The following is a 25,101-nucleotide window of genomic DNA, read 5'->3' as shown; positions in this document are numbered from 1 at the left end:
GTGCATCGAAGAGCTTCGAAGCACGCTCGACGACGGGCGAAGCATGCTGGTGCCCTGATAAGCCTCTCTCATCTTGCCCGATGCGGCAGCTGAAATAGCATGCTCTTGCTCGTGAAACGAACAGCTCGGTGGCGACGCACCTGTGCTAGGCCTTTCATGATCGCCACTCGAGCTCACGAGGGGGTGCTTTCCCTGTCAACGCCCGGCTACGTGCACGGGCGTAGCAGCGTGTGGCTGGCAGCAAGGGGCTTGAGCTGCAGCGGGATTGCCTTGCAACGGATGCAGGCACGCCAAAACGTCGGCAGCGCGGATGTGCAGGCGGCTAGGCAGAAGCTAGCCCCTCGAGAAAATGGCACCGTGGCACCATCCGCACCAGATACTGACTCCCGCCTTCTTCTCGCCACCGTACCCTTTGCCCCTCTGTGCGCTTCCCTGACCTTCTTTCACGGTACATCTTGGGCGCGCCGGCCTCTCACCCTGCCTCTCGCCTCTATCGTAGAGCAATGAGAGGATCGGCGGAAATATCCGTCAGAGACAGGGGTAGTGCACTGCAGGCTCCGGCAAGACCGTGGCGCCATCGACGGCAACCAAGCCTGTAAGTGCAAAGGGCGATGAACGCTGACCAGACACGCACCATCTGAGGTCGCTGATCCATGGCTGTGTACACAGACGTGATCCGCCGCTTGGATGGTGGCCTCAACGTGGTCCATACACCTGGACTCAGCCTGCAAGCCACCTGCACAGGCCCCCTGATCCCGTATGCGAGCCGTAGAGTGTGCCTCCTTTGCTCGCCTTGGCTTTTTGTCCCCCTCGTGCTCTCTTCTCTCGATGCGCTGGTCGTCTCAACCGGTGCAGTGCGTCCAGACATAGCGCCCTACTGGCCCAGACTGAGCGCTGTACTGGCCCAGGCAGAGCGCCCTTCTGGCCTGGCGGACGCCCTGACAACCTGTCCGAAGAAGGCATAAATAGCTCGATCTGCTCGCCTTCTTTCCTTCTTCCTTCTCCAACCCCCAAGGCGCTCTCCTCCTGGTCTCCATCCTCTTCTTTCTCTCGTACCCCTCGTCCTTCCCATCCCCGTCCTGGCCCCTCTCTTATCTCATCCCGGTCGCCCTCCTCGGATCTCTCCTCATCTTTGTCTTCAGGTCCCCCTCCCGGTCCACCTCGTCGCCTTCCCGTCCCGAGGCCCCTCGTCTTCGTCATCGCTGACCAGAGGTAAGCGCACCAGCCTGTTGTAGCGTTCTGATATGCCGTGCTGACGTCCATCTAACCATCTTTGCCTCGTCGAACTGCAGGTCAGGATGTCGATCATGAACGACTTCGCTCGCCTTGTCGGCTGGAGCGACAGCTCCGACCTCGTGCCCGCCCCCGAAGCCGGCAATGTCGAACCAGCCGACAACGCGGCCGCCGGTCCTTCGTCGTCCCGCAACGGTCTTCGCCGCCGCCGCGACTCGAATGGTAGCACTCAGCCCAGCGGCCAGCGCCAGCGCACCGACGATCAGCACAAGCTCGCCGCACTCGCCCTTCAGGTCCATGCACTCCAGCAGCGGGCCGACAATGCCGACCACCGCGTCAACCACCTCCAGGACGGGCATAACGCCCTGCATGGTCGATTCGAGAGCCACCTGGACGCGTTTGGACGTTTCGAGGCCCGCTTCGACGAACAAGCCGCCGTCGTGGACCACCTCCCCCGCGTCCTCAACCTCATTGCGCACGAGCTCGCCGACATCCGACTCCGCCGCGGCGGCCCTCTCGCCATGGCTCGCCCGATCCAGGCCGCGGCCCCTCCCCGTCTTGTCCCCCTTGTTGGCGGCCACCCGCGCCGACAGCAGATCTGCCGCCGCTACAACCGCAACCAGTGTCCCGGATGCGACCGCCTGCACATCTGCAGCAAGTGCGGCGACGAGCATCCCAGCTCCGACTGCGACTACCCGCTCTGATCCATCCCGTGAGTAGTCTTTGGCTGCTCACCACTTGTCAGCACCCGGCCTGGCCAGCTCCTAATGTGGCCCGGCTTGGCTAGCCTCAGAATCGAGCCCAGTTTGGCCAGCTGTACAATAAATGTGCCAGATCCTGCACAGCGATGTGCCCTGTCTGCAGTTGCGGATAGACCTTTTCTTTCCCCCGCTGGCAAACTGACAAAAAAATCCCCCTTTTTATTTGGACGTCCCGTTTCGTCCAGGTCACTATCCCGCCTCAAGACGCCCCTCGCTCGACGACAGACATACAACGACGACCGTCCTCCCTCTCTCCCATGTACCCAACTCGCCCAGCCCTGTACCATCTCATCTCCGCCTCCGACCGTGATGGCACTCTCTCTCTCCGCTCCCGCATCTCGTCCTGTCTTTTACTCTGTCACCGCACCATCAGATCCACTACTGAGCTCCTATGGATCGTCCTACAGTCCTCGCTCCGATCTAGCCGTCATGTACCTCGTACCCACCTACCCTGTATCCTCGCGATCCTCGCCGGGCGCCGGTGCATCCCACATCGAGCGCCCTGCGCCTTCACCTGCATTCCCTATCAGATCCGTTCCTCGCATCGAGCTCTCCGATCTGTGCTACAAACCGTGCGCCTCGACTCTCCTCTCTCTCAGACGCTTCGGACGGCCTTCCTCCATGATGGCCACCGAGACCTGATTCGCGGCGTCGAGCATAAGTCTCGATGCCCCTAGCGGCCTTGAAGCGGTCCTGTACTCCAAGTTGACACGCTTACGTGGCTTTGCTGCGCCGCCAAGCCACAGACTACTATGATCGCTGCACGCTAGGGACGACGGGCGAGGACATGCAGCCCGTCCAGCACCTCGACACCCCCGACCGAGTGGTCCGGCCAGAGCCGTGCCGCGACGACGACAGCGAGGCCGACTTGATCGCCTTCGACCCGGTCTTTGATCCGATGCCGACCGAGTGGTTCTACTGGAAGGAAGATTCGAGAAATTGATCGTTGTCGAAGTGGCTGCACGCTGGAGGCACGAAGCAAGGTGGCGAGAGCAGGCCGGGCCAGAAAAGGGAGGCGGCGGCGGGCGGTTGGACGCGCTGGCGCAGGACGCGTCTCGGCTCTCCGAAATCCGAAGGCCGAGGCTTTGAAATGCGGGCCAGGCGGCCTGGGCGTCGTGGCGCGCGAATTGGCCTGGCCAGGGCAGGCCAGCCCAAGAAAGGCCCTGCAGCGGGCGGCAGCAGGGCCTGGCAGGCCTGGCCCCGGCCTGGCGCAGGCGAATGGGGCGGTGGCGCGCGTTGGCTGGGCCTTCCTTCTCAGAGAACAACACCACCACCACCACCATCCAACATCCAACACCCCGTCGTCCTCGCAGCCTACACCACTTCATACTACCGCATCGGCGCTTCTGAAACTTTCAGCCCGAAACAATCGCCGCCTCAGCGAGCACACCTGGTCCTCGACGGCTGAAGCTGGACGTCATCCGTACCGCACCTGGCTCGATCCACACCCTGGCGCGACGATCCCGGCACCTCAGGCACCCGCCTCGGCACAGCTTTGAAGCGCGGCCACACGAAAGGCGATCAGACTTCTCGCCGCTGTCCTGCTTTCATTCTCGGTCTCTTGCCTTCGCTAGTCCGCAGTCGGCGCATCCGGCCGACCTGGCCCCTCTTCCTGTCCCAGCCGTTGTCAGCATGGCGGATCCGGACCACATCTACGAGCTCTCGGAGCGCATTCACTCCAACATCGATCACGACAAAAAGGTGGCTGCCTTCCATGCCCTACAGGAGCACATAGATGCCGCCGGCTATGTGAGTGCCGGACCTCGCTTCTGCCACCATCAGCATTCGCCCGCCGTGCCGACGTCGCCCTCCCTGACTCACCTTGTCTTCCGGACTCCCTGATCTACCCTGCCCTGCCAGGTTGTCGAAGCCGACTCCATCACCTCGGCGGTCAAGGTGGCCATGCGCAGCTCCAACCAGGCCCTGAGCAGCGCCGCCCTCCTCTTCCTCTCGGTCTACATCTCACTCCTCTACCCGGTCTCGCCCAACCTCGAGCATCCGGAACCGCAGAACGTCGTCAACCACAACGTGCGCCTGCTAGTCAGCAGCGTCACGCCCAGCGTCATTGAGAAGCTCGGGGACCAAAAGGAGCGGATCCGCGAGGCAGCCAGGAACGCACTCGTCGAGCTCGGGCGGGCGGCCTACGGCGTCAGCGGTGCCCAGCTAGCCTCGAGCGGAAAGGGCAAAGAGGTCGAGTCGGCGCTCGGCATCTTCGAGCGTCTCCTCCGCGAAGGCGGCTTGGCGGCCAAGTTTGCACGGGTCCGCGAGCAGGCCGTGCAGGTTCTGGGGCCCCTGCGTCAGCTGTGCGAGAGGTACCCGGTCCGCCCGCTGCTGCCGTACATGGTCGACCTCCTGGCCGACGCCGACCCGTCGGTCAGGGAAGCGTCTCGCACGACCATCGTCGCCCTCTTCATCAACGCCACATCAGGGGCCAAGTCGGAGCTGAAGAAGGAGCTCGAGAAGAAGGGCGTGCGCAAGCAGGTCCTTGACGCTGTACTGCGCGAGGTGCTTGCGGGAGGAGGGCCACCAGCATCGCTACCTTCAGCAGCAGCCGACCCGCCCACACCGAAACCGATGGGCTTCATGCCGGTCGACCGATCCGGGGCGTCGTCCAACGGCGCATCTGCATTGCGTTCGTCGCGCGGCCAAGGTGGTCACCCTCCGTCAGCCGCCGTCGACGGCTCTGCAGCATCAGCATCGGCATCGACATCTACACCTTCGTCGCTGTGGAGCAGGGGGGCGCTGCCGGCATCCGACGACATCAAGACTGTATACGTCGCTTCCCGCAGCGACCTGGAGCGCACCTTCCAATCCTTCCTGCCCTTCTTCGAAGGCAAGGAGACCGAGCACAACTGGTTACAGCGGGAGCAAAGCACCATCAAGATGCGAGGAATGATCAAGGCCGGCATCCCACGCCAGTTCGGCGAAGCGCACTTCGTGACATGCGTCCGCCTTCTGCAGGAAGGCATCCTCAAGTCCCTTGCCAGCCTCCGCACCACGCTATCGATGCATGCCGCGGGGCTCCTCGCGGAACTGGCGGTGGCTCTGGGCGACGACCTGGCACCATGCGTCGAAAGCTTCCTCACAGCGCTGATGCGCATGGCGGGCTTCACCAAGAAGATCATCGCCAACGCCACGCAGGAGGCCGCCGCTGCCATCCTCGTCCACGTCTCCTACCGGCATCTTTACCTCCAGCAGATCTGGCACGGCCTGCAGGAGAAGAACGTGGCCACCCGCATCGCCGGCGCTGATCATCTCGTCGTCGTGCTGGCCGCCCATGTGCCGCAGCGCAAGCACAGCATCGAATCGCACGGCGGCCTCGACATCCTCGACAAGTGCTTCCGCCGCGGCCTGTGCGATCAGAATCCAGAGGTGCGGTCCAAGTCCCGCGAGGCCTTTTGGAAGTTCTTCGCGGTGTGGAACGCCGAGGCAAAGTCGCTGCTCAATGCTCTCGATACGACAGCAAAGAAGCAGGTGATGGCGTCGGCACCCCCAGGACTTGATCTGGAAGCGGCGATCGAGGTCAAGCCGAAGGGATCAGGCATCCCCACTCGGAGACCTGGAGGACCGTCGAGCGCCATCTTGGCCGCCAAGCGAGCTGCCTCGGCGAAAGCGGCGCAGGAGCGGGAGAGGCAGATGGCTGAAGAGGCCGCAGCTGCTCACGAGGCGCGGTTAGCGGCTGCTGCTGCGGCTTCAGCCTTGCCGGCCACGTCCGAGGCGACGAGACAACCGCCGTCGCAGCGAATCGCCGTCCCGCTCGAAGGCACGCCTCGGGCGAGACGAGTCGTTAGCGGGCTCAGTCGTTCCACGAACCTCTCTCACCAGCCCAACGGCATCGCCATGAGCCCCAGCGGCAGCCTGGTGAGGGCCGAGGCAGCGCAAGTTCCGCTGCCCACGAGCCCGCCCGGCTCTTCAGCCTCGACGCCACGGCCAAGGACCATCAGCATCGTCTCTCAGCCTTCGTCCAATGGGTCCAGCTCCGGACCAAGGTCGCCGACCGCCTACGTGTCGCCGCGTGCTCCCGCCAGCCTGCAATCGCTGCGGCAGAGGGCGATCTCGACCTCGTCCAACGGCAGTGGACCCGCGCAAATGACGCCGTCGGCGAGCTCGAACGGCTCCGGCCAGCGCAGGCACATGCAGCCGAGCGAGGAGGAAGAAGATGAAGACCTCGACGACAGCCGTGACAGCGTTGGCGCCGATGTGGACGATGACGATGACGAAGGAGACGTGACGCAGCGCATTGCCAGCGGCGGGGGGGACGAGGACGAGACGATGCAGCTACCCGCCCCAGCGGACGTTTCAGTCGACCTGATGAACTTCGACAGCCCGTTCAAGCTGCCTGGCCGCTCCCTGCCGGGTCAGGGCACGGGCACCGCAGGCGCCTACGGCCTCGGAGACGACAGCATGGCCTTCATGGACACGCCTATGGCCAGACCTGCGTCACGACGTCCGGCACCTTCCCAGCCGCAAGGGCCGCCGAGCCGCAGCGTGTCCGCAACGCAGCTTCCGTTAGAGCCGCACTCCCCAACGGTCTCATCGTCACCTAGCACGCCAGGGACAGCCAAGAGGCGGTCCGGTTTGCCGCGGCCGGCCTCGATGTTCCATCGCGGGCCCAGCCCGCTGTCGAACCGCACGTCGAGCCAGGACCAGCAGGCGTCCAGCAGCGAAGCGGGCGATAGCGTCGACACGGTCCACCGTCAGCACCGGGCCAGCAAGTCGGTCGACATGCTCGCAGCATCACCGGCGGCAGCCGCGCCGGTCTCGCCATCGAGCAAGGAGAACCGTCCGCTCGGGCCAGCTGAGACAGTGACAGCACCAGAGACGACAACGACCGACCGACCGCACAAGTGGTTCCTCAGCCGTGCCGCGCGGCTCGAGAGCGCCGCTACAACCATGTCGCCGGCCAAGTCGAAGCCCGAGAGCGCCGAATGGATCGCGGCGCTCGCCAGCGGACAGGCAGATCGGCGCATCTTCCAGCGGTTGCTGCGCCTCAGCTCCGACTTCAAGGTGCCGCGTCGCGCAGTGTCGAGCGCCGAGGCAGCCGAGGACGAACCGGTGCTGCGGCCAGGACGCCTGCCCGCCTCGTCCTCTGCCGGTGGCGGCGGCGCCCAGGGGTTGGCCAAGATGGGCGAAGCCGAGGAGTCGGTCCACGGCTCCTCCAGCTCTGGTGGCCGTGCCGCCGCTCGTTCCGGCAGCGACACCGACCTCGCGGTGGAGCTGTGGCAGGACAATGAGCTGTTCACGCGGCTCCTCTCTGCGCTGTTTGCCTTTGTCCTCTCGACGCCGGCGTCCGAGCTGCAGGTGGCGGGTCTGGTGGTGCTTCACCGTCTCATTGAGAACCAGCAGCCGCTGTTCGTTGCATGCTCCAAGGAGACGGAGCTCCTCGACCTGTGCTTTACGCTGCGGCAGCGCAACGCCAAGCCCAACTGGAAGGGCATGACGGCGTGCCTGGCCGTCCTGTCTGCGTGGGCGTCGTCGACGGACCCCCTGCTGGGCTACTCGGCCACGGCATCCTGCACCGCACATCATCTCACCTCGTCTTCCTCGCCCTCCTCGTCGGCGTCGTCGACGGCCCGCCCATCTGCCGAGGAAGGCGTGTACATCCTGGGTCTTTCGACGCTCAAGACGCTGACCGAGAGGCTTCCCGCCGAGCTGATCGAGGACATGCTGCCGACGGTCGCATCGTTGCTTCACGACGCCATTCATCATGCCGACCCGGGCGTGCGGCAGGCTGCCGTCGAGGTCCTGACGGCTGCCAACCGACAGCTAAAAGGCGAGTACGCCGTCATCTTTGACATCCTCGCCAAGGCGGGAGAGGTGCAGAGGGACAAGATGGACCTTCTCGTGGTGAGTTTGCCCCCCTCCGCGCGGCCGTCCGCCCTGGTGCGAGGACGTCGATATACCTTCTGCCGAGTGGTGGTGGCAGCGGCCGTCGCTCACCAAACGCCTTCGCTCCCTCCCCTGGCCGCCGCAGTACTACTTCCACAAGAACGCAGCCCTCTCGACCTAGGGTCGCGCATGAGCCGCATCACGCCACCTTGAGGCACGCCGTTTCGCGCAGATGTGCGGCTGCTCGATCGATGGTCATGCATGGTCGGACAGCTACGTTGCTGGATTCGCTGACTTGCATTGCGCTGCGGTGACTCAGGACCCCATTGCTCGCGGTCGACTGCAACGAGCCCGCCTCTCCTAACCATCTAGACGGCCACTTGGAACGAGACGGGTGTGAGGAGGAGCCTCGCCTTTCTCTCCGCCTCTTCCAGCAAGCTGCCGAATCCATCCATCTGATCCCGGGTCCACGCCCTGACGTCTTTGGGCCGCTCGACCTCTCCCTGCCTCTGTCCCGCAGCCGCAGCCGCGGCCGCCCCCGCTCCAGCACCGTTGCTAGCGCCACTGCCAGCGCCACGAGCGCCGTCCGCGGCAGCGGCGAGCTCGCGCTCGATGAGCTCCCTGCTCCTCTCGACGCCGTCGAGCTCCTGGCGCCACTGGGTCATGACCGTCTTGATGGAGCGGAGGCGGCGTGCGGCGTCGTTCATGGCCGACTTTGAGATCTGGCTATGCTCATGTATTGTCGTCAGCGACGTGATGAGGCCCGAGGTCGTCGTGAGGAGATGCGTGAGGTGCGTTGCGAGGGGCGAGTGGGGCGAAGGGCCGTCGGCGTCGCGGCGTCGTCGGCTACGACCGCTGCTCGTGAACGGGTCATCGTCGTCATCCTCCTCGTGGTCGTCGTCGACCTCATCGATCCGGTCCGAGGCGTACGAGGGCCGAGGAAGCAGGGGCGTGGCGAAGCCGAGGAAGTCCTCGTCCTCCCTCCGTACCGTCCTCCGCTCGACGGGCCCTGTTCCCAGCGGGGCCGCCGGGCCGCTGCCCTGGCCGTCCTGGCCGTCGTCATCGAGCGGGTCCACCTCTGCCAGCGCCGCGAGCCAGTCTGCGTCGTTGCTGCCAAAGGCCCGCAGCATCTCGCGCAGCTCGCGTATCTGCGTCTCGCGCTCGTTTGCGTAGTCGTAGAGCGATCGCACCAACGTGGCGGCCGACTGCTCGATGTGCGTCGTGTCCTCGCCCAGCGCCGAAGGGTTGAGGGCCGACGATGAGGAAGACGGCGCTGCTGCCGCCGCCGCTGCCGCGGTCGCTGTTGGTACTGATGCGTGGGCGGATGAGGACGGCATGGATGATCCGACGCCTCGGAGGCGGTCGAGAAATTGGCGGGTGGTGCGGAGCGACTCCTCCATCTCGTGGACGTTCGAGGTATAGTTGTCGAGGTGCGGCGTGTCGAGGATTGAGGGCGAGTGGATGGGCGTGACCTCCTGCTTGATCTGGGGTGTTGAGGGGTCGAGCTCGGCCGCCAGCGAGTCGGCCAAGGTGGCTACGGGCCCCGGCGTCCTCGTGCCGCCTTTCCGCCTAGTGCCCCTCCTCGGCGGCGTCCGATAGCCCTCGCCCTGGGAATCTGCGTCGCCATCGCCTTCGCGCCCGTTGTAGTCACCGACGCGATGATCCGGATACCCCGCCGTGCCCCTCCCCAGCTGCTCCTCGTCCTCGTCGTGGTCCAGCTCGAGCTCGGCGGAGAGCTCCGAGGCGAGGCTGCCGCCCGCTAGCTCGCTAGCCAGGTCGCCGGCATGGCCGCCGAGGCCGGAAAGGTCGGAGAACTGGCTGGACAGCGAGGTGGCGAACGCATCGTGGTGGCCGTCCAGGCCGTCTTCGCCATCATCGAGGGACGAGTGGCGGGAATGCGCTCGGTGACCGTGGCTGGAAAAGTCGAGCTCCTCGCCCAAGAAGCGGGACTGGGTCGGTGGTGAGGCGAACGTCGGATCCATAGTGAGCTGCCCTGATTCGTCGCCGCCGTCGGAAGAGCCGGCAGGCGTGGGTGGTAAGAGAAGGTGGCGAAGAGGCTGTGCAGCGAGTATCAGGGCAGCCGGAGCGCTGCGTCGGTTCGGCCGGCTGCTGCCAGCGGCTGTGGCTGTATGCGAGAGAGATGCGGCGGTGCTGCTGATGTTGGAGGAGGAGAAAAAGAGCAGGCCGGTGGAAGCGGTGCAGAGGATGTGAGGTCGAGCGGGCTGAAAGGCAGGCAGGCAAGCAATTGTGTGAAGGTACGGTGGCGAGGTGGTGTGTCTCGGATGAAAGCGCACAGAGAGAAGGTGTTGGTCTCGGGCGGTGCCTGCCCGCCTGCCTGCCTGCCTGCTCTGCTGGCCAAGGGCCAGAGTCAGGCCTGGCCTGACAAGGCGGCTGGCAGGCCTGCAGCAGCCACGTACGCCTCCTGAATTCCAACTCGCGCCGGCTGCCCCGCTGCTGCTCCGGCTGTGGGCCCGAGCGCCCGGAAAAAGAGAGGCCCGGCCCATCTGTGGTTTGTCGGCCGAATCAAGCCTGCTGCCCTGCCTGGCCAGGCGGGCCTGCGCTTTTTCTTTCCCCTGTCCCCACTTTGAAAGACGCGCCGGCTGACCGACGCGTTTTCTCCCCAAAGCCCGTTGTCGCGTTGATGGAATCCAACAGCGACACGCGCCAGGCCTGCCTGCCAGCCCAGGCCAGGCAGCCTGACGCAGGTATGAGGCCGCGATGCCCCCACGCCGCGCCTCGTCCCCTTTGGCCACGCCGCCTTCCCAGCCACCAGACCTCCTTTGCCTCCTGCCACATCGAGCCCCACACTGCTACCACAACTCCACGCCTCTTCGCACCTATCCCTTTCCATCTCAGCCTGACCCTCCCCCTTCCTCCACAGACTTCGCTGCCGCGCGCTCCGCCCCGCCAGGCCACAGATATCCTTCCCGCTCCGACAGGTCAGCCAACAAACGGCAGCCGCGGCCACCACCCACGCACATAACACACCATGTCGGCGAGAGCAAAGAAGCTCAACGCCCTCGCAGCACTCAAGGCGAAGCGAGACGGCCTCCCCGTCCCAAAGGTAAGAGCCGCGTCCGCGCATCCTCTCCCCTGTCGCATCGACGCTGACACCCGAGGCCCCCTTGAACTGTCCTTCCACCCTCTCAGAAGGCCGGCCTGTACTCGGACGATGAAGACGACGATGCCATCTACGACGAGGTCTCAGAGGATGAGTACCGCTCCATCGTCCGCGGCAGGATGATGGAGGACGACTTCATCGAAGACGACGACGGCAGCGGCTACGTCGACCACGGCCAGGACGAGTGGGCAAAGCCACACGGCTCGGACGACGACGGCCAAGACACAGAGGACGAACAGGACTACTTTGAGCGCACCGGCCGGAAAAAGCCAAAGCGCGGCACAAAGGCACGGGCAAAGGCAGACGCCAAGGGCGCAAGCTCCAAGGCCACCGCAGCAGCCTCGAAATCCAGCCTATCGGCCGCCTTCACCAAACAGGCCGCCATGAAGCCAGCCGGCGTCGGTCGCTCTGTCCCTGCCGCCTCGCGCAGCAATGCCATGGACGCCTACCGCCCCGCCGTCAGCAGGGAAAAGGAGGAGGACTTCATGGCGCGGCTCATGGGCAACCTCGAGGGCTCGGACGCGGCATCCGCCTCTCGCGGCAGCGGCGAGCCCGCCAGCCCATCTCCGGCAGCTCGCATCTCGTCTCCATCGATGCTGGCGCGCAAGCGCAAGCAGGACGACTACGACGACACATTTGGTCGCTTCCGGTCCTCGAAGCTCGGCAGCGCCGGCGGCTTCTCCAGCCCTTCGACTGGTCCGGCTACCAGCGACTCGCTCCAGCCCTCGAGCGACGGCGTTGCGCCCCCCAGCGTCCACGTTACCGGCAGCGACACGCCGCCGTGGGGCCCGAACCTCGGCAGCGACCCTCCATTCGACCTCGGCGGCGGCGACGACACGCCATCTTCGAGCAAGAAGGCGCGCGGGGCGGCCAGGAGCCTGCCCCGCCGCATCGGCTCGCTCGGCCTCGATGCCGACGACGACAAGGACATCTTTGCCGACCAGCACAGGCGGGCCGAGGGCGTCGACGACAAGGTTCTTGCCATCAGCGACGACGAGGACGGCGACATCTCGATCCGCAAGGTGACGGTGGGCAAGGCGCCCGCCAAGACCGTCAACCTGCTCGGCCAGAAGGCGCCGCCTCCGCAGCCCAAGGCCACGCCGAAGCTAAGCCGGGCCACTATTGGGGACGATGAGGCGACGCCCAAGCCCGCCAACAAGCCCACCGCACCACAAGCGGGCGGAGAGGGCAGAATCAAGACGCCCAACAGCCATTGGCAGTCGGTCCACACGAACCTGCTCAAGAATGTCACAACCGCCGGGATGGATGCTTCGTCATCGACGCCGAGCAGAGCCGGGCCTTCTACCAACGGCGCCACCTCTGCTATCAAGGGAGCTGGTCCAGCCGCTACGACCCCCGGCGCCGTCGCGGGCAGCTCCAACCTTGCCTCCGGCAAGATCCGCGCATTTGAGGATGACGGCCGGACGCTCCACTTCTACTGGCTCGACTACCTCGAGGGCGAAAAGGGCATCGTCTACCTCGTGGGCAAGGTGCGGGATCGCGAGAGCGGACGCTTCGTCAGCTGCTGCCTCACCGTCAACGGCATCGAGCGCTGCGTCTTCCTGCTGCCGCGCGAGAGGCAGCTCGAGAACGGCCACCTCACCGACCGCCCCGTCGGCGAAGACGACGTCTACGACGAGTTCGAGGAGCTCTCGCAGCGCCACGGCGTCCAGCGCTTCCTGTCCAAGTGGGTCAGCCGCAAGTACGCGTTCGAGCAGGCCGGCGTGCCGTCCGAGTCGCACTACCTCAAGGTGCGCTATGGCTTCGATGAGCCGCAGCTGCCGTTTGACTTCAAAGGCCGCACCTTCTCCAAGGCGTTTGGCACCAACACTTCTGCCTTTGAGCTGCTGGTGGTCAAGCGGCGCATCTTCGGACCGTGCTGGCTCAAGGTGCAGAACGCCAGTCTCAGCACGGGCACGCCCGTGTCGTGGTGCAAGCTCGAGACGACCATCGACGACCCCAAGGACATCAGCCCCGTGCTCGACACGGACGCGGCCGCCCCCAAGGAGATGCCGCCGCTGACCATCATGTCGCTGTCGACGCGCAGCGTGGTCAACCACAAGGAGAATAAACGCGAGCTGGTCACGGTCAGCGCGCGCACTTGGCACGACCACCAGATCGAGGACCCAACCCCGCCCGAGAATCTGCCCTGCTCGATCTACACGGCGGTGCGACCTCTCGGCAGCATGTTCCCGCCCGGCTTTGAGGCCGAGGCCAAGCGGGGCAAGACCAAGGTGCACACTCTCAAGTACGAGCGCATGCTGCTCAACAGCCTGCTGGCCCAGATCCAGCTGACGGATCCGGACGTCATCGTGGGCCACGAGTTTGGTGGCGTCTCGCTCGACGTGCTGCTGCACCGCATGAAGGAGCTGCGGGCCGACCACTGGAGCCGGATCGGCCGCTTCCGCCGGCCCAAGTGGCCTACGCTTAAGCAGGGCATGAACCTCAAGATCCTCGCAGGCCGGCTGGTGTGCGACCTGACGTCGGACAATGCCAAGAGCATGATTGCCTCGACGACCTGGTCGCTGACCGAGATGTGCGGCACCCAGCTCAGCATCCAGCGCGACGACATCGACCCGGACGAGACGGCGTCGTACTTTGACTCGCTCGCCCCCTCGCCCGAGCGGCTGCTGACCTTCGTGCGCCACTGCGAGGTCGACACCTTTTTCCAGATGGCCATCGCCGCTAAGGTGCAGATCCTCCCGCTCACAAAGCAGCTTACCAACCTCGCCGGCAACAGCTGGAACAAGACGCTCAACGGCGGTCGTGCCGAACGCAACGAGTACATCCTGCTCCACGACTTCCATCGCCAGAAGTACATCTGCCCTGACAAGATTGCGCTGTGGGAGAAGAAGCAGATCGCCGAGGCGGTCGCCGCCAAGAAGGCCAAGGCCTCCAAGCAGGCCGGAGGCGGCGCAGCGGCAGCGGCGGCAGCAGCAACGGCCAACGCCGCGGCGACCTCGAGCAAGAAGGACAAGTTCAAGGGCGGTCTCGTGTTCGAGCCGAAGCGTGGACTCTGGGACAAGTTCATCCTCGTCATGGACTTCAACTCGCTCTACCCCTCGATCATCCAGGAGTTCAACATCGACTTCACCACCGTCGAGCGACCGCCGACGCAGGGCCTAGAGGACGTCGAGGCCGAGGGCGGCAGCGGCGGCAGCTCCAGGGCCTCGCCGACGGCCGAAGCGGACACCACTGCCACCACAAACGCCACCGCCTCTTCCGCCAGCGATCCGGACCAGATCCCTGAGGTGCCGTCTTCAGATGTCGACCAGGGCGTGCTTCCACGCATCATCGCTGGCCTTGTGCAGCGACGTCGGCAGGTCAAGTCGCTGATGAAGGACCGCACGGCGACGCCGTCGCAGCTGCTGCAGTGGAACATCAAGCAGCTCGCGCTCAAGCTGACGGCCAACTCGATGTACGGCTGCCTCGGCTTTGAGAATTCGCGCTTCTACGCTCGCCCGCTGGCGGCGCTGACGACGTTCAAGGGCCGAGAGATCCTGACGGCCACAAAGGAGCTGGCCGAGTCGATGCTGCTGGATGTCATCTACGGCGACACTGACTCGGTCATGATCAACACCAACGCCACCGAGTACCGCGACGCCATCAAGATCGGCCACGAGTTCCGCAAGGCCGTCAACGAGCGCTACCGCCTGCTCGAGATTGACATCGACGGCGTCTTCGAGCGTATGCTCTTGTTGCAGAAGAAGAAGTACGCCGCCGTCCTCGTCGACGACGCCGGGCGCAAGACGACCGAGATCAAGGGCCTCGACATGAAGCGCCGCGAGTACTCGGCCCTAAGCAAGACGGTCTCCAACTACGTCCTCAGCCAGATCCTCTCGGGCAGCGCCACCGAGACCGTCGTCGAACAGATCCACGACTACCTCTCCGAGATGGGCCAACAGATCCGCACCGGCCAGATCGCCCTCGACGACTTCATCATCTACAAGCGCCTGGGCAAGAACCCCGAGGACTACCCAGACAGCAAATCCCAGCCGCACGTTCAGGTGGCGCTGCGGCTCAAGGCCAGAGGCGGCAGCGCGCGGATGGGCGACGTCATCCCCTACATCTTTTGCCTGGGCGAGGACGGCACCAGCTCCACCAAGACGGCCCAGGCCGAGCGGGCCCACCACCCGGACGAGCTGCGCAAAAAGGACACCGAGTTGCGGATCGACTACGAGCACTACCTGGCGCTCCAGATCCTCCCGCCCGTCGAGCGTCTTTGCGAGTCTATCGAGGGCACCGATCGGTCGCGCTTAGCCGAGTGCCTCGGCCTCGATCCGTCCAAGTACGCCACGGTCTCGGCCGGGGGTGGCGGCGGTGGGGGCGCGGGTCTCGACCGCGACTTTGTCACGCTCGACAGCCAGATCCCAGACGAGGTGCGGTTCGCCGACTGCAAGCCGCTGGTGCTGCGCTGCCCGTCGTGCCGCCAGGCTTCGACCTTCTTCGGCCCGATCCATATCCCCAAGCGGCCGGCAGACGGGTCGGCGCACACGACCGAGGTCAACGCCATCGGCCGCGACGGCATCCGCTGCACGCAGCCCGAGTGCCTACAGCCGCTGCCGATGGCCAGTATCCTGATCCAGCTGGAGCTCGCGATCCGCAGCTTCATCTCGCGTTACTACGCGGGCTGGACCGAGTGCAACGACCCGCAGTGTGGCGCGCGCACGCGGATGGCGTCCGTCTACCCGCGCCGCTGCCTGGCGGTGAGGGACGCCAACCGCCCCTCGACGGACCTCGAAGAGTCGCTGGCGTCATCGTCGGACCGCCAGCACGCCAGCTGCAAGGGCCGGACCGAGCTCATGTACCGCGACAAGCAGCTGTACAACCAGCTGCTGTACCTCGAGAGCCTCGTCGACGGCGAGCGGATCCGGGAGCGAGCCAAGACGCTGACGGTGCGGGGCAAGGAGGACGAGGCGCTGGCCACGCTCGACCGCAACGCCGCCGAGCTGTGGGCGATGCGCGAGACCGTGTCCAAGTACCTCGACAAGAACGGCCGCCGCTACGTCAAGCTGAGCGGGCTGTTTAGGTTCATGAAGGTGTAATGTAGCTCCCGTAGTGGACGAAATCCACCAGAACTCGGGATAGTTGCTCGCCGCGCGTGCCAACTGCCTCATCACACAACCCTCAGCACGCTTTAGCCAAAGCCATTGTAATATGCAAATCAGCTCACGCGCAAACAAATGCCAGCTTCACCTTGACAACAAAGCGCACCTGACAGTCAGATCAGAAGCATGAAGGACAGCAGAGCCGTGTCACGCTCAGCTGCTAGCAACACTGACCTTGAGACCGCCTGTGACAAAGAAGGTTGTTGAAGCTGCAGCGGCACATAGGGTGCCTGTCAGCTCATTGGGTGACTGCTGATGTGGGTTCTGTCAAGCCCTTGGGGGCTGTATGGAGGCCTATGGTGGTGGGTTGGACCAGGATAGGTTGTGGGAGTGTGCAGGTGTAAGGATATCAATGTTGGCAGTGGTGGTGATGGTCAGGGAAACAGAGCTGGGACCGGCAGCAGCAAGCTTGATGTTGGCCTCTGAGCGGGAGACTTTGGAGAGGTCCGTGGTACAGTTGGCATCGGAGGCGTCGACGGGATCGCTGAAGCAGGTGTTGAAGATTTTGCCGCGAGGCAAGCGCCAGAACGATATCTTTGTCTGTCCAAATAGAAGCGAGCGACCAAGATGTCAGTGCCGCAAAGGGTGAATGCTACATAGCCTCGAGACAGATTGAGCAAACCGGTACTCACTCTTGTTCTGAAAGCAACTGTGGTGAATGCTGTGGTTTGGCGTGACTTTGTGGGGCAACTGAATAGGGAGGAGACGGTGGGAGGCTCTGAGGCGGATGGCAGGCATCTGAGAGTATTATCACAGCCCAGGCCCAATCGGGGCTGAGCGGCGCGGGCCAGCGGGGCAGAGGATTTCCGGAGCCGAGGTGAATTCTCTCCGCGCGGCCGCAGAGAGGAATCATCGGCCGCCAGCAATCCTCTGCGCGCCGGGGCAGCGTCGGCACGCACCTAGCGGATCCGCAGTTGCTCCTGCTGGCAGGAGGACTCCTCGGATCCGCTCCGAGGGCCAAGGACTAGGCCTCGGCCACGTCGGTGGCGTCCCACCTAGGAGCAACGCCCTGGGATGACAATGGAGGACAATAGGACAATAGAGGCCATTCCTGATTGGTCAAGGCAGAGATGCCTCGACGCCGTAGGTAGACAGTATATAGCCTAGTCCTCCTCCGCGTCGGTAGACTGGATGCCCCTCATCCAGTCTAGTCAATACCAGTCCTCATCGCTTGCTCGTCTTCCATCGACGTGAGAGCCCGAGGCTACCGTTGTCTAGCAATTGCGACGTCTATCGACAGATCACCACGCCAGCTCACTTCCGTAGTCATCCTTGACCGTGGACGCCTGCCAACGGTGCTCACAGTCGCCCTCGGTATCAAACCGCCGTTCCCGAACCTCGCTCGTGCCTCTGACGGGAGCACCAAAGCGATCGCCCTCCGACGCGCAGAGACTTCTCCGCCCCTCGGACAATCTTCTGCGCCATGCCAGGTCGACCGTTACAAGTATCTCTGGTTGCCTGATTGTCAAGGTCTATCTTGCCAAAGCTTCCATGCCCTCCCACCTTATTAGCAAAAGGATCAAAATGTTCAGAGGTGTAGCTTTGCAGCTTTGGTGGCGCTCCTTGCAGCAAGCTAAGAGTGTGGGGTCAACAACCACAATGGTAGAGGTTGGCTGACAACAACAAGCTCAGAACAGCCATCAAGCACTGCTGGAACCAACACTTTGGCCTGCATGCATGATGTGCACACAAGCTGTGAACTTGGCAGGTTCATTGCAATTCAATGTGGGGCCTTGGAACCTCTGGTTGACAGCCTGTCACACAGACCTGCTTCTATTCAGCTTGAGCAGATTGATGACATGGCTGAGATTGGACCTGTAGGGTGGCTTGGCTTGGGCTGTTGCAGAGCCTGATGTCTTGTGCAACTGGGTGTGTCAGATTGCATCAATGCAGCAAAGGGCTGAGGTTGAAGAGAGACAGAGTGTGTGTGCTGCTGGGTGCCTGAAGCAGGCTTGCAGAGTGATGGATGGCTGCTTGCATCGGCCGAAAGAGGATGGAGCGGCGCCCTCCACGTTGGCTGTTGTCCTTTTGGCAGGCGAGCCGAGTCGCTGCTGCACCAGCCTTGGCAGCATCCCCACCCCATCGCGCCTCCTCCTTGTGCAATCCTTTGCTCGCCACCTCCTTGTTGCAGATCACCGTACCGTCTCCGCTCGACGACCGACAGCTCATCAGACATTTCCTGCACACGCAGTCTCGACCATCGGCAAGGAAGAGGCTACATATCCTCAGCCACTCTGCGCACCCTCTCGCGCGCTGGGAGCATCTCTTCGGGATCGTATCACTCTTGAACTGGCCTGCGAGCCGCGAGCCGCACCTGCGCTGCACCGCTAGCCCCCTCTGCTACCACGCACTCCATCTTACCTCTTTCGACCAGCCATCGTCGGCCGACTCCTCACGCTCCTTTGACCACCTCCTGTTTAGCAAGGTTCCCCGTACCGCCTCTCCAGCTCCACCTCCCCCACAGCGCAGCTCTGGGCATCGCTTCTTCGACCGCGAACAGCCTTCCGTCCACCGTTCAGCACAGGAGTGACAGCGACACCGAGAGCAAGGCCCCCAGTCCGCCAGTCTCCCCGCCTTGACTTCCCGCCATGCTCTACTCCTCGCTCGTCGCAGCCTCGTTCCTCCTCCTCGTCTCCTTCGTCTTGTACCGGCAGCGTGGCTTCCTCGTATCTCTGCTGCCCGTCCACCTCCAGGACCGCGTGCCGCCCTTTCTCCAGCCTTCGCCCAACGACGCCCACGGCGGCATGCTCGGCGGCTTTTTCTCCTCCTCGCCATCCTCCACCGCCAGGTACAGCCGCCTCGGCAACTTCGACTGGGGCAACAGCATTCGCGCAGGCCTCAACAGCTCCCTCTTCGACATCGAGGCAAACGTCCGCGACGGCGATCAGAGGTCCGGCCTCGACGAGAGAGGCGCCATGGACATCCAGGCCATCATGCAGCAGTACGGCGTGGTGAGTATCGGCTGCAGCCAGCGATATGTCTCGTCTCAGCCCCAAGGGCAAGGAGCGACACCCCTGACTGCCCGAAACCCTCTCACACCACCCTCGTCGCCGCCCCTCGACAGTCATTTGACGAGGCGCGGCTCATTCGCCACAAGCAGATCTTGGCCAACAACAACATCGATCCACTCACCGGCCTACCGCTCGACAGCAAGGCGGTAACGAGCCTGGGCGGGACAGTCGGCCGGGGCGGCGCGGCCGGGTCAAGCCGCCTTCCCTGATGGCTGCCCGCTTCTTGCCTTCTTCCGCGGCCGCAACACTCGCTTGCCTCCTACGATACCACCCGCCGCGGTCCTTGTCCGACCCGGCCGTCTTGTCACCTGCCATGTTCTGCCATCGTCACTCCTTTGCCTGGCGACCTCGCTGCTCGATTGCCAGCACGCCGGCACCTGTACCCATACCGTCCTTGCATCAACACTCGACACTATCTTTTGCACTACAGATGCTCGCGAGGCAGCTCTTCGGCGCTGAGGGCCCTTTCACCGGTCGAGGTTCTGCTGATGAAGTCGAGCCTCGCTCCGATGCGACCACAGGAGAGCTTGCCCCCGCAGTAGGGCGCAGCAGCTAGCGCGCGAGCTCGATGAGCCGGACATGGCGACGCTCCGAAAGGCAATGGTGCGCCTTCGAAAGGACCACAGCAGGACCGCCGGCGAGGCGCGCGACGCCCTGCAGAACCCCGACGACCTTAACAGGCTCGCCGTTGCCCGATGGCTGCTCAACGACATGGGAGACAAGTACCATTCTGGACGCACCCACGCCTACAGCCTCAAGACGCTCATCGACGGCAACATGTTCCAGAGCGACCGACCTTCGTGGCTGTACCAGCAGTACGTCGGGTCCCTCGACGCGTTCGCCCCGAGGCTGAGGTCGTCGCACGATCGGCTCCAGGCCTTCTACAACACCCTGAGCCGCATCGACAGGTACGATCCTCGATTCAACCCCCACGTGCACAACGAGCGCCAGCTCGAACGTGTCCGTCCGCCGCCCGGGATCGTAGAGATGCTTGACCACGACGCCGAAAACGGCCTCTGGTCCACCCGTCCAGGACACGCCAGCTTCCCCCGCGGCTGAAACTACTTCGTCGATTCCATCGATCTATCTGTGGCCGCTGCAGCCCGCGCCTACCGTCGAGTCCGGCATTGTCACAGAGCTCCACTGCAGGCTGCCTTCCGCAGCCTGTGTTGTGCCCTTCATCGTCTCGTCTCTTTGGCTCCTATTACTCCGTCGCTCTGCGCCTCTCCACACTTATGACTCCCTTCAGCGCTCTCTCCTGGCGGGTGCCGAGTCATTCCTGCTGCTTATGGCCTGACTTACTTGCTGTCTGCACTCTGACGGAGTCGCCATGCGAGCCGGGCCGAGTCTCGCCCTGCAGTGTTCACAGTTCCCACGGTCGGGTGACGGCATACCGAAGCGGAACAAGCTTGCGGGCCTCGCCACAGACAGGAGCTGCGACCGTCTCGCCACGACCGCACTAGCCGGAAAGGGTACGCACGCAGCGGCCATCTGCTCGGCGCCCGGCTTTTCGTACCCACTGCCAAGCCGGGAGCCATTAGTTTCGCCCTCGATGTGGGCACCTCGAAGATGCCCAGGTCCCACCAGCCACTCCTCTTTTGTCATGCCCGCCGGACCCACCAATGGCATTGTCCCACGCCCCGTCTTGGTGGGAACGCCGCAGCACAAAGGTCGGCTTACCTCGTTCATCGAGGACCATCATCAGGCTAAGGCAGAGGCTTGCACTACATAACACCCAATGCGACGACGGCCCGCAAGCTCTTCATTTCCCCAGGCGGCCAGATATGCAGACCAAATCATACGCAACAGTCCTGCGAGCAGCCCGGCAGGGCCTTGTACAGACATACCAGCCGCGGCCAGGCCGGGGCGCAGCACTGCGACAGAGTCAGAACTGCTCATCGTGGCGACACGATGAGAGCTGCGACCGGCCGAGGGGTACCTTCGTGCTCGGGGCGACGATCTGGCGCACCGGACAGAGGATTGCGTTGCACCACGATCTTCTGAATCTCCTGATCCTTGGTGCTCACGATTCGCTTTGCCCCGAGCCGGTGGAGAAGGCGCACTCTCGCCTCGACGACCTGACGAGTGCCCGGCTGCCACAACCACAGATGATCCGCCACCGAGTCGCGCGCGGCTCGCAGGCATCTTCGGCCTCTTCAGAGGAAGGCGAGGGTACGCTCTCGTAGCTGCCAAGGTATAAGAAGCGGAGAAATCTGGCGCCCATCCCCTTACTGAACCTCTTCCGACCAAGCTCCTTCCTCGCCCCGCACCCCCTGCTCCACACATCTGTCTCTCTCGGCCCCTCGTCCTGGCCGAACCGCTTCCGATCGTCCTCATCATGCGCTTCCGGGCCCGCTCTACTCTGATGGCGTTCCTGCCGCTGATCGCCTTCGTGGCGGTTCTGCTCGTCATCAGCTGCGGCGGAGTCACGGCAGTGAATCCGTCGAGCTTCATGGGCGAGGTCGACAACGTCGCGCGCGCCCTCCGATCCGCTGCAGGCGAAGACAGCCTGTCGACAATCCGAGCCAACGCCCTGGTCCTGCAACGCCAGCTGGACAGGCAGACGACACGCGACACAATCGCGGCAGCACTCACGGCGAGCCGTGAAAAGAACCTGCGCTACTCTGCCGACATCGAGCGCTACCTCGACCACGGACTGGATAGGAAGCGGCTGGTAGAGTCCAGGAAGAGGCTTGAGGCCCTCGCGAAGAGGTACCAGAGCATCCGCATCCGCGCCAACAACCTCAAGGGAATGATCGACGCCGGCGTGTTCGGGGACGCCGGGCGACCCTCGTCGGCTTCATGGCTCTGGCAGCAGTACGCCGAGCTCCTCGGTGAGCTCGCGCCGAAGCTGCGACAGCACCACGATATCCTCAAGTCGCGGCTCGATATACTGCGAGAGGGCGACCAGCTCGAGCAACTCCGCGGTCTGCAGGAGATTGAGAACATGCTCCACCTGGACTCACGCAGCAATCTCTGGCCTACCACCAGCCACGGGGTCGGCAGCTCTGGTAGCGGTCCTTCTCGCGGGTAGAGGCCTTGTATCGCCTCGTTCGTACGAGCCTGTCTTGGAAGGCTTGAGGGGCGCCGGGTCGTTGAGCGAGTACCATTCCTCTTCATTCACGTCTTCTATGCTACGCCGCTCCCTTTCTCTTCCTCTCGTCTCCCTCCCGCCGGACCCCCCTTATGCCTGATCTCGTCCACGGCCTTGTCATGTCGGTGTCTCTTTCCTTCGAACATACAGCATACTCTCAGCCATGCCTCCAGGGCTCTTATTATCCGTCCAGCTTGTCAAGACAGGCGCACATGTCCACATGCTTTCGTCTCACTCCGTTCTCCTCGATCGGCTTCGCAGCGTGGCGACTACGCAGTGATCCCAATGATCGTTTCATCCTGTGACTGGACCGGCATTCTGGCGCAGCGGTAGGAGCTTCGCTCCGCAGTGGCTATGGCGAAGGGGCGGACCCGCTGAGCCATGCCGACATCACGTCTGCCTTCATCTTCCTTCCCACCCGCGTCGGACTCCGGGCATGGCGTGGCTCGAACCGATAGCCCCGTCGCACGGTAATTGAGCCGTGGCTACCCAACGAGGCACGACGAACATCCAATGGGAACAACGGCACTGTCGGCGAGGTCGGGGCGTACGTTGCGCCTCGTATCTGGTACGAAACCCGTTGCTTCCGGTCGAGCTGGCGACTCTCGTCCGGCGAGACACACGTCAGGCCCCGATCTCTACCCTCTCCCTCCCGTCTGACCTCCCTTTCCGTCTTATACCATCATCATCGTACCTCACCTCGTAGACATCAAGTACTCTTCCCGTCTTCTACAACCCACAGAGACGACTAGCATCTCCAACTACCGGCCTTCCTCGCCCCCCGCCATCATCACCATGCGTTTCTTCGCGCTCGTTGGTTCTGCATCCGGCTTCTCAACACTATTCGTCCTGCTCTGCCTTTTGTGCGCGAGCTGCCTCCGTGCCTCGGCGCCAGGCCCGGCCGGGGAGGCAGACGAGATGCTCGAGGGCCTGTGGGAGAGGCACCAGGCCGAGCTCGCAAACACGTTCAGGGCTTTCAGGCTCCTGAACTGGGCCGACGACCAGCGGTGGGCAAACCCCGGATCGACGTCCCACTTGCGGCTTGCGATGGAGCGAGCGGGGCAGGCACGCGAGCGAGCAAGCGAGCTCGGTACATGGCTCAGCACACGGCACACCCCGGCCGCCATCTACTTTGGCCTCAACAGGGAGCGCGACAGATTCAGCCATGCCGTCACGGCGGCGCGTGTCATGATTGAATCCTTTGCAGGTGCGGCGGTCGCATGGCGCGAAGGTGTAGAGATCAAGTTGGACCGGCTTCACCGACTACTGCAGGCTCAACTCTCGGACACGCTGACCCTCAAGCGGATCGTGATCAGCCGACACTCCGGATACCGCAGCAGGCAGAGGTACTCGCTCGTCTACACCAATCTCCGCTGGCTGCAAAGCACGTACGCCAACCAGCTGGACCGTTACGCCATCCTGCTGTCTCGCCTCGACGCCGATTACCGCAGCGCGGTGCCGGACTGGGAGGACCTCTTTGGGGTTCTGAGGGGCGACCTGGCCCGCCTTGCATCCGGCGAGCATCGCCTACCGGACAGCGTGCGTGATGCTGGTAGCTCTTCGTCCGACGTTCAAAGAGCTTCTGGCTAGGTGAGCGTGGAAATAGCCCCTCTCTACCTTCCCCTGCGAGAACTGTGCTCCCCTTCTGGACTTTCCCGTCCTTTCCGCAATCTGTCAGCCATCATCTCTTTCTGCAGCAATCCTCGCACCTCGTTTGAGATGAAGAAACCGCTTCGGGCCTTGTTCCGTGACTACAGAATGGGCGGTTCCGGGGCGCGGGAGAGGCTTCCGACGCATCTCGATCAGTATGCACGATCAATGAACCGGCACTCGACCCTTCCAGGCCCCGTTTCGTCCGATCCCGTGGGCTCCGGTTGCAGCGAATGCGTCCAGCGGCAAGGACGGGAAGAATTGTGTCCTTGGGGAGACCGAGGGGAGGCTTCTGCACTTGTCGCACCGCTTTTGCTCTGCCCCCGCCTCTTGTCTTCGTCCGCTCGGCCATTTTCTAGGTGGCAACCGTCATCCTCTCTTCCTATTTCTCCTTCCCCTATCCATCCCACAAGGGCTCGACGCTGCTTTGTTCCTACCCTGACCATCCCTCCATCCCCTCTGTCAACATTCCGCTTGCAAAGCGTGTCTTACAGCTTGTTCTCGCCATGCCTGGCATCACAATGCTGGTCAAGGCGCTCCTGGTCACGATCTTTGCCCTCAACTGTGCTCTAGTCTCGGCGATGGACCCCTCTCCGGCGGTGATTCCTGAGCTGGACCGTGTCTGGAACCACCACCAGATCGAGCTTTCCGCTATGCTCGATGCGCTTTCGAGCGCCGGTAGGGCCCACTACCGCTATCAAGAAGACAGGCAGGCACGTCGACAAGCTCTCCAGCTTGCCCGCTGGATCGTTCAGCCTGACACTGTCCCAGCAATCCACTACGGACTAGCACGGGAGCGATCCATCTTCCAGGGCGCCATCGCCGAAGCCGAGACAGCCATTGAAGCCACCGGATACGCGAGCGTGCTCGAATGGCACACAACCGTGGTCGCCAAGCTATCCCGCCTTCACCAGCTGTTTGCGTCTCAGCAGACCAAGACGTTTGCCCTGAAGCGTTTCTTGCTCAGCCGCTATGCGGGATCCGGCGACTCGTTCCGGTACCTCAACTTTTGGTGGCTGCAAAGCACCTATGCGGACCACCTCGACCGCCTTGCGCTGCTCTCGAAGGAGTTTGACACCAAGTACCAGAACAGGATCGTGCGATGGAACGTCCTGCATCGGCCTTTGAGAGGTGCTCTGACCCGTCACGCTGCTCGATCGCACCGCTTGACAGGCGACGGCGGCGCCAGCAGCCCGACAACGGGCGTGCTCCCTCCGAGCTAGTCGAGCCCTGCACGGTCGCCCTTGGAATCCAAGCTGGGCTAAGTACTACGTCGAGGACCTAGATTGATTTG

The 25,101-nt window shown here is 63.6% G+C and overlaps 9 protein-coding genes across 9 annotated transcripts; 8 read left to right on the top strand and 1 right to left on the bottom strand.

The window, feature by feature from the left end:
- Positions 1-1,298: 1,298 nt before the first annotated feature.
- Positions 1,299-1,937, top strand: PFL1_01479 (uncharacterized protein; the record flags this gene model as incomplete). Its single annotated transcript, XM_007878981.1, has 1 exon — positions 1,299-1,937. The coding sequence occupies one exon, from the start codon at positions 1,299-1,301 to the stop codon at positions 1,935-1,937; it is 639 nt and encodes a 212-aa protein (XP_007877172.1).
- Positions 1,938-3,626: 1,689 nt separating this feature from the next.
- On the top strand, positions 3,627-8,004 carry PFL1_01478 (uncharacterized protein; the record flags this gene model as incomplete). The annotated part of the gene is made up of 3 exons (XM_007878980.1): positions 3,627-3,743; positions 3,855-7,841; positions 7,969-8,004. The coding sequence occupies 3 exons, from the start codon at positions 3,627-3,629 to the stop codon at positions 8,002-8,004; spliced, it is 4,140 nt and encodes a 1,379-aa protein (XP_007877171.1).
- A 187-nt stretch (positions 8,005-8,191) lies between these two features.
- On the bottom strand, positions 8,192-9,805 carry PFL1_01477 (uncharacterized protein; the record flags this gene model as incomplete). The annotated part of the gene is made up of 1 exon (XM_007878979.1): positions 8,192-9,805. The coding sequence occupies one exon, from the start codon at positions 9,803-9,805 to the stop codon at positions 8,192-8,194; it is 1,614 nt and encodes a 537-aa protein (XP_007877170.1).
- Positions 9,806-10,812: 1,007 nt separating this feature from the next.
- PFL1_01476 (uncharacterized protein) lies at positions 10,813-15,989 on the top strand (the record flags this gene model as incomplete). The annotated part of the gene is made up of 2 exons (XM_007878978.1): positions 10,813-10,887; positions 10,974-15,989. 2 exons carry the CDS (start codon positions 10,813-10,815, stop codon positions 15,987-15,989), a joined length of 5,091 nt encoding a protein of 1,696 aa, XP_007877169.1.
- Positions 15,990-18,640: 2,651 nt separating this feature from the next.
- Positions 18,641-19,272, top strand: PFL1_01475 (uncharacterized protein; the record flags this gene model as incomplete). The annotated part of the gene is made up of 2 exons (XM_007878977.1): positions 18,641-19,003; positions 19,117-19,272. 2 exons carry the CDS (start codon positions 18,641-18,643, stop codon positions 19,270-19,272), a joined length of 519 nt encoding a protein of 172 aa, XP_007877168.1.
- Positions 19,273-19,642: 370 nt separating this feature from the next.
- PFL1_01474 (uncharacterized protein) lies at positions 19,643-20,122 on the top strand (the record flags this gene model as incomplete). Its single annotated transcript, XM_007878976.1, has 1 exon — positions 19,643-20,122. One exon carries the CDS (start codon positions 19,643-19,645, stop codon positions 20,120-20,122), a length of 480 nt encoding a protein of 159 aa, XP_007877167.1.
- Positions 20,123-21,401: 1,279 nt separating this feature from the next.
- On the top strand, positions 21,402-22,097 carry PFL1_01473 (uncharacterized protein; the record flags this gene model as incomplete). The annotated part of the gene is made up of 1 exon (XM_007878975.1): positions 21,402-22,097. One exon carries the CDS (start codon positions 21,402-21,404, stop codon positions 22,095-22,097), a length of 696 nt encoding a protein of 231 aa, XP_007877166.1.
- An 855-nt stretch (positions 22,098-22,952) lies between these two features.
- Positions 22,953-23,747, top strand: PFL1_01472 (uncharacterized protein; the record flags this gene model as incomplete). Its single annotated transcript, XM_007878974.1, has 1 exon — positions 22,953-23,747. The coding sequence occupies one exon, from the start codon at positions 22,953-22,955 to the stop codon at positions 23,745-23,747; it is 795 nt and encodes a 264-aa protein (XP_007877165.1).
- A 581-nt stretch (positions 23,748-24,328) lies between these two features.
- On the top strand, positions 24,329-25,030 carry PFL1_01471 (uncharacterized protein; the record flags this gene model as incomplete). Its single annotated transcript, XM_007878973.1, has 1 exon — positions 24,329-25,030. One exon carries the CDS (start codon positions 24,329-24,331, stop codon positions 25,028-25,030), a length of 702 nt encoding a protein of 233 aa, XP_007877164.1.
- Between the last annotated feature and the right edge of the window lie 71 nt (positions 25,031-25,101).

Source organism: Pseudozyma flocculosa (assembly GCF_000417875.1).
Source record: "Pseudozyma flocculosa PF-1 unplaced genomic scaffold scaffold00003, whole genome shotgun sequence".
Lineage (NCBI taxonomy): Eukaryota > Fungi > Basidiomycota > Ustilaginomycetes > Ustilaginales > Ustilaginaceae > Pseudozyma > Pseudozyma flocculosa.
Note: the sequence above shows the minus strand (reverse complement) of the source record. Positions and strands in the feature narration are given on the sequence as shown.